Source organism: Protopterus annectens, chromosome 14.part0, assembly GCF_019279795.1.
Source record: "Protopterus annectens isolate FY-2018-M chromosome 14.part0, PAN1.0, whole genome shotgun sequence".
NCBI lineage: Eukaryota > Metazoa > Chordata > Ceratodontiformes > Protopteridae > Protopterus > Protopterus annectens.
Window position 1 is genome coordinate 264366580 of NC_056748.1, and position 7818 is coordinate 264374397.

The 7818-nt window shown below is 38.0% G+C and overlaps 1 protein-coding gene across 1 annotated transcript in view; it reads right to left on the reverse strand.

The window, feature by feature from the left end:
* CACUL1 (CDK2 associated cullin domain 1) overlaps positions 1–7581 on the reverse strand; it is a 921069-nt gene extending 913488 nt beyond the window's left edge. Inside the window, exon 1 of the mRNA XM_044055972.1 lies at positions 7140–7581. Within this exon, the coding sequence (XP_043911907.1) occupies positions 7140–7389 (250 nt within the window). The 5' untranslated portion in view covers positions 7390–7581. The remainder of the gene's footprint in view (positions 1–7139) is intronic.
* Positions 7582–7818: the final 237 nt, after the last annotated feature.

Genomic DNA, 7818 nt, shown 5'->3' on the forward strand with positions numbered 1-7818 from the left:
CTGCAGCACATCCTCAGTAAACAGGTGTCTTAGAGGTGTTAAGGCCCTATCATCCAGGTTGTCAGTTAAAGTTGTTTGGGGTCAGGATGTATCAAACAAATCTGTTCATGAACAAGTATTCCAGTCTGTGATGAAGCGTGTGGTAATTGCCCTTATCCAATTCCAAATGAAAGGAGAACCACTGCTGCCTTGGCCAATAAGGAATCACAATGATCCTGTGGATTTCTTCTGAAGATTGAGAAATACCCTGGATATCAGTGGAAAGGCTGGAAAAGCATACAGGAACATTACTTTCCACGGAAAAGAAAAGAAATCTGTTTTCCAGCCCTTCTTACATGGAGTCCTGCAGCAGAATTGTGCCAGCTTATTGTTCAGAGAGAAGGCAAAAAGGTCTAAATTGAGAAACTCCCCGCAGATAGCTCAAATCTTGGAAGACCCCCCGATCTAGTTTCCATCCATGAAGGTCTGTGTTAGTCCTGCTCAGCATGTCCCCACACAATTTGCTCTAACAAAATCTAAGATTCCTGTAGAGTGAGAATGTGCTTTAAAGCTATACGCCTTGCTAACATGGCTAGACTACAAAGGGGTAAGATCTGGAAAAATGTGGATACCCTGTAAACTTCAATGGGCCACAACAGCAGCTACACACTTTGTGAGCACTCTTCGAGCAATGGACAGCCCAGATGGTAAGGAAGAGAACTGATGTTTTTTTTGTGTCTGGATCACATTAGGAAATGTCTGAAGTCTGGATTAATTGGAATGTGATGATTAGCATAATTTAAAGTAAAGTTACAAAACACACACACACACACCTTCTTCCTGTTTTGAGGTGGTAACAAATTGTGAAGTGACATTTTGAACTTGGACACTATCGCATACTGATTTAGGAAAGAAAAATCCAGAACTGATCTCTCGGCATTTTCTACCTTTGGCAACAGAAACAGTCTTGATAGACACCCTTTCCCAACTAGGAAGGAATTACCCCATTTAGTTGCATGTGCTGTAGGACAGGAGGGAAGAGAGGGGTTCAGTATTGTGGATGTGGGAGAACTGCCCAGAAAGGACAACTTTCTTTGAACTGCCATCTATAACTCTCTTGAATCAGTCTCAGAACCCATTTATTGACAGAGAGAGAGGGAAATGTGGATTCACACTTTCTAGAAGGGATAAAGAACTGATGTGGAGGCAAGATCCCTCATATAATCGTGCTGTCTTAATTTGACTGTCTTTTATTCTGGGGGATTCCAGCTTTCTTTTTAGAACCTCCCTGCCACTGTTTTTTTTTAAAGGTCTGCTTACTACCATTTTGTTTAGACTGTTTATTTTGTTTATTGCCAAAACAGGACAAGGAAGCAGAAAATACACTGGAAAATTTGGAGGATGAGGGCTGAAAAATCTGAGAGATTCCTTGTAGGGTTGGGAGGGTGGCCTAATGGCTAAGGTGTTTGCCTTACAAACACAAGGTGCAGGGTTTGAGTCTCACAAGGAATAATTGGCTAGGCTTAAAATGGCTCACAAGGGCAGTTAGCCTAGTACTAATCTAGGAGTCTAATCAGTCTAACCCCCTCATCAAATTTTTGATAACTTCTGAAGCACAGAGGGTTCAAAACTAAATCTCTGTCTTCTGGGAGGTTCTGAGAACACTGCCAGGAAAACCTCCTCAACATGGTCCACCAATATGCATCTGTAAACTAAATACTCACAGTTCACAATTCTTTATGCAAGATATGCAAATGTGAATGTGTGCAAGCCTTAGCAGGCAAACCCAGTTCCAACACCAGGTTCCAAAAAATAAATACATAAATAAATCAGTGTATGCACAATTACCGAGCAAACACAAACAGAATGGCATCAATGAAAAAGCAGGTGCACCCTGCTGAATCTTCAAGAAAGACATATCAATCACCCTCATGGTGACAATTAGAATTCACATTCATGGCAAACTGCATAAATAGTGCAATTAAACTGAATGGTAACCTCTGTGTCGCCATCTGGGAGTAGCCCTGTACTAATGGATATCTTTATGTCCACAGGTTGGTGCCTCTAAGTGGAAAAGAGAGATGAGCTCATTCTGGAAGATTTTACTGTGTCCTGCTAGTTTCATATAATGTTCCAGTCACAGATCTGCCCTTCTGTTATTTGCCTCGGGTTCTGCGTTGCCATGTCATTATCATGACTAAAATGGTGACACCTGCAAGACATCAATCTTTCAAGAGCTTAGGATCACTTCCTCACTAGTCTCCTCTATATGTCATCCCCTTTTCCCTGTCCCCAGTTGGAAGCCTGTCACAGTACCTTGCTTTCTGAAGATGTTCTCTAGGACAACACATATAGCTCAAGACTGCTGGCGTTTCCAAAGTGTCTTCCTGTCTGCTTCCAAAAAGGTTAATAAATCTATTAGCTACAGTTCAGTACATGACCACAGATGCACACATCTTTAAAGATACATTCTTCAGCAGCTGAATGGATTCCAGAATGCTCCCTCTACAGTGTACATCAATGGACACATATGTGTACTACACTATGCACTGTCCCTGTACCATAAATGTAGTGCGAGTCAGGCTTCCTTACTGCTGTGAGCTCAAACTTGGTGCTACTATAACAGTTCTCTAACAGAAGTGTGAGAGTCTTAACTTCAAGAGCTGCAACTTTGAAAAATAAACTCTATATTAAAAGGAAATTATGTGAACTTCAAAACTCAGTGCAACACCATTAAATGATTTCTGCACAGGGACTTTGCCCACTGTACCTGCTACAATGCTGCTACATTAACTATGACATTGCTATATTTCAGAGTACGGAAAATTACTCGGATACTACAACCTCAGATTTACTACACATTACCCATATTCGCATTTACAGTTTAGCTATTCCAAAAACTATGACTATGGTCCCCAATTTTACAATAGACACCTAATAATACCTTTGGTTACCTGCTGTCACTTATCTTTGCCTGATTACCAGTACAACTGTCACCTGCATGGAAAACAATCAGTCAGCAACAACTCATGGACCTATGCTGTTGTGATCAGTAATTAATCAGCTGATCTACAGAAAATACTGGGCTACATTCTGCGTAAACAAAGATTCCCTTGACTGCAAGTCATAGAATTTATTATGCTGCATGGGTGCAGTGAAACACCTTGGAACTGCATATATTCATATAGATGTTGAGAGAAAAATTAACCCTGACTAGTTGAGGCAGTGTTTCCCCTTGATGGAAGCCTTCCACTTCAGTGTCCTGATATTTGTGAAATCCAGCCCGCTGCCAAAAGACATACAGCTGATGCTTTTAACAAAGCAAAATAAGATTACTTTGTCATTTATAAAACAAAATAATACTCTAAATAGCACAATGGCAGTACTTGCGTATTAGTGAGATGTCATGGGCTACACTATTTTTAACATGCAACAATTAGTTTGTTAGTACTTATACACTGCAGCTTAATCATAATGCATAGAAAAATATAACATTCCCTGCATCCCATAAATGGGAGAAGATTGCATAACACATCTTTTAACACCATATACTTCTCTACCACATTTTATACAATAGACAACACAAAATAGATCACAAAAAGATTATAACTTGGCCCTCTCAGTCACCATAACCAAGCCCATATAAAATATATAGCTACATTTTTACAAGCAAGACACGGATGTATTGTAATTTATTACTAAATAAGTTAATTAGAACATATACAAACAGTGAGAGAGAGAGACAGATATAGGTATATGCTACTAAAAGTATACTCTGCTCATAAAATATCATTTTGTGTATTCTGCAGCAATCATTGTATTGTATAACACAGATATCAAACATGTATTCATTCATATATATATATATATATATATATATATATATATATATATACACACACACATACATTTTTTGTACAAAATATCTTTATTAGCACACAACAGTGGCATACAACACTTAAAACTGGACCCACCACACTTCAGTCTTGGGTGAAGCACTACTGACTGTCTCATGCTATGGTACATAAAAAGGCCCAAATCATACATCAGTGTAAACAATCACAAAATGTGGCACTTGAAAAGGTTCAGCTAACACATATGTAACACAGGGATCTCTATCTATACCCAGCTTGTCAAAACTAAACAATCTTATCCAAAAAACTTAGTAACATAAATAAACTATGACTCTACACTGATATGCTCAGCCCCCTCCTCCTCTGAACTTCTCTATCTTACTCAACAAGTATTTAACACAGTTGAGAAATGGTTCATACATAGATGCCTTCTCCTAAATCCCAAAAAAACTAAACTCCTTCTTTTCTCTCCTACTAAGAAATCCCCCCTATTAGATTTCTCAGTTAACTCTACCAATAAAACCATTATATCCCCTGAACCAACCACCAAACTATTAGGAGTCACCATTGACAATAATCTGAACTTTGATATCCATATTAACAATACCATAAAAACTGTCAACAAAAAGCTAGGCTCTCTCTATAGGATAAAATCCTTTCTCCTAACTTCAGCTCGAACCACAACAGCACACACTCATCTTATCTCTTCTCTACGCCTCACCTATTTTTACTAACCTATCAAAAAATAATCTTAACAAATTGGAAATGTCCTACAATAATATTGCCAGATTTGCAACAGGCAACCCATTTAGATCCCATCACTACCTCAATTTAAAGCAGCTAGGATGGCTTGAACTACAAAATCTAATTAAATTTCAACAGCACTCTTTACAAACCATCCAAAACACCTATTCTTTCCACACTAATCACTCCCTATAAAAACCTGGAATCTTTAAGGTCTTCTCAAAAACTTCTAGTACATACAACTAAAACAAACAATAAAGCTGGTGACTCCTTTTTTTCTAATATAGTTGGAAAAGCCTGGAACCTCCTTCCAAATAAACTCTCCACACTTCCTTCACTACCCTGTTTTAAAAACAAATTGAAAGTACTCCTCAAAACTCATTGGTTATGCCCATGCTCTAAACCTGAGTATTCTAACTGTCCTAATATACTCTGATCTTCCAAACCCATTAACACATTAAAAGCAACTCCTTCCTTATTAAACGATGTTACTAATTATCTCTTGAAAACCTTGATTGTATTTGCATTCCTTTATTATGCCTGTATTCTGCACTGTAAATTTTATGGTGATAACCTGTTATACATACTGTAAACAGCTTTTTTTGTTTTATCTCTCTCATGTTAATTGCATTGTTAATTGCATTGTCCTAGCTTTGGAGCTTAACTCCTCGGGCCTCTACTGAAAATGGACATGTATCCAGTTGGACTAGCCCGGTCAGCAAATGTAAAATAAATAAAATAAAAATAAATGACTGAATGCAGACCTAGCCACAAGCTAATAAACTAATGATCTGGAAAGAAGTTGTTACATTAATGATAGCCGACAACAGCCTTCCCCACCATCATCTAAAAAACTGCAGCAGTAACAAAAAAAAATTCAGACTGGTACCACCAGTCTAGCAGACTGCTAACAAAACAAAAATGGAAGCACAAGGAATCTAAGGTTGTATGAACTGCAATCATAATAAAATAGTAAATAAAAATAAATATGACAACTTCATCAGCTTCAATGGTATACTCATCTGTCCAGATTTTCACAGAAAGTCCAGATATTTGTCTAATATTTTTGATCTACGCCTCATAAAATTGTGGTTTTCAGGCAAATCACTGAAGACTGAATTCACTAAATAATGACATAAATTATATTTTCAGACTTCCTATACTTAAGAAAAAATGCATGCTAACATAAATCCTGTTATTCTAGCTACTTTCTAAGTTTATAAAAATATTTAAAATTTGCCCCAATTTTGGGCCTTTGTCCACCCCGTTATTTTATGCTTTGTCTAGGATCTAGATTTCCTATGCTAAGAAGTTGAGAGATATGTTCAATGGTCACGAACGAAAGTTCTTCGGGGGGGGATCACTTCCTCTAAACCACAATTAAAGACTAGATTGCTTGAAGCTAGACAAGTCATTCTCCCAACCCTTTTGCAACTGCACCTACAAGACAAAGTAATCACGCAGTTCTCATTATCGCTGGCTTCACTGGCTTCCCAGTTTTCCTAAACTAACACATGCAAGTTATGCTTTTTAACTGCAGATAAAGTGGTGCAAATTCAGTACTAATGCTTAGTTTAGTATCCTATACAAAATGCATGCAACTGACAGAAATTACAATGGGCAATCCCATAAGAAACACAAGGACGTAATTTAATTCCAGGTAATTTATTAATTATATGTCAGCCACAAACATGGGACTGAATTCTGCAGCTGAAACTAGAAGTCCTACTGTATAATAGAAACAGCTGCAGTCAAGGAGTTCCAACTTAGACATCCAGCAAATCTATGCTGTCAATCACTTAGTGTCCATCACATCCTTAAATTAACCAGTCATGGAAACCACACGTGCTTAACCTGCACCTTTTCGTCGAAACAACCAATTTGTCCTAAAATGGAGGGAGCAGCTAGACAGAAGTAAGTCTTCTGTTTTGCCATGTCTCAAAGAATGCATTTTATTAGCTTGCCATAAACTGCTGTATTATTTTGTACTTCTGCAAGCTCACCCTTAAACAATCCTGATATATTTAAATGCTTCTCTTTAACTGGATCACCTCCCTGGAATCTATGGACTACTTCTGGATTCTCAGAGGAGAACTTCAATTTACCTTTGTAAAGGGCCAGCCAGCCACACAGCTCTAGATGGAAATACAACTCTTAAAATAAATTGGACTTTTCAGAAAGTAAACTGATCTGACAGAATAAAATAAAAAAAAACAACACCTAGCATATAAAAATGCCTAACAGAGTTACAAACAGCCAATTTCATCTGATCAGTGAACATATAGTCCCAATCCAAATGAGTGCTTCACCTGTCCTTCATTCAGATGACACTAACCAATGTTCTGACTTTTACAATCTTTCTAGTTGCTGTGTGATGCTTCTAACTTTACAAAAAAGTCCTCCGGTGTGAAAGCTGGAAGTAATACGTCACGCCTAGACTAATAACAGTCCTTTGCAATTCTGCAAATTAAAACACTAACAACTGCTGAGATGTGTTCAGAAAGAAACACAGCATACAACTTATTCATGTCTGTTTAGTCTTAGTAAATCATTGAAACTTACAGAACTTTGAAGTCGTGGAGTTGCTGAAGGTTACTTTCTCAGGAGTGTCCGGATCCCTCGTGGAAGCAATCTCGGACACTGAGCGAAAACCTTTCTGAACTTTTATTTCTGTCCCACCTGGCATATTCTGCAATGCATGATGATGTTGTTGCAACTGTCTGTACGCGTCTTCGTTGGCCTCCCAGTTGTTATGATTGTGATCATCCATCATTACCTCATAACTTACATCTTCGTCCATAATTTCATCCATTCTGATGACGCTTACAGAGTTTGATAAAAATAAAAGTTAAACCATCCAGTGCTACGCTGTGTCCATCATTGTACATGAAATACTGTGACTTTCACATCTTTTCTGATATCTAGCTTATAAACAACCTATACTACTGAATTGTTGATGCTTGCAAACAGCCGTAAACGAATGTTTTACGACCCTTCCGGAGTCACAGTTAACTTTGCTCTGCTCTAAGGGAAATGTAGTCCGTCCGTTTATTTTGAGCCACAGAAGTCGTCAGAAAAATAAATGCAGGTGTAGCGAGATGGAGTTACATCCTCCATATTTCGAATGGCGAAATCGGAAAAGTGCGATGCGAACTACGTAGCCGCACAGCATATGTATATCAGTATATGGGCAGTTACAAGCATAGCTTTAGGCATACATCTCAGCTATACAGATTTTTGT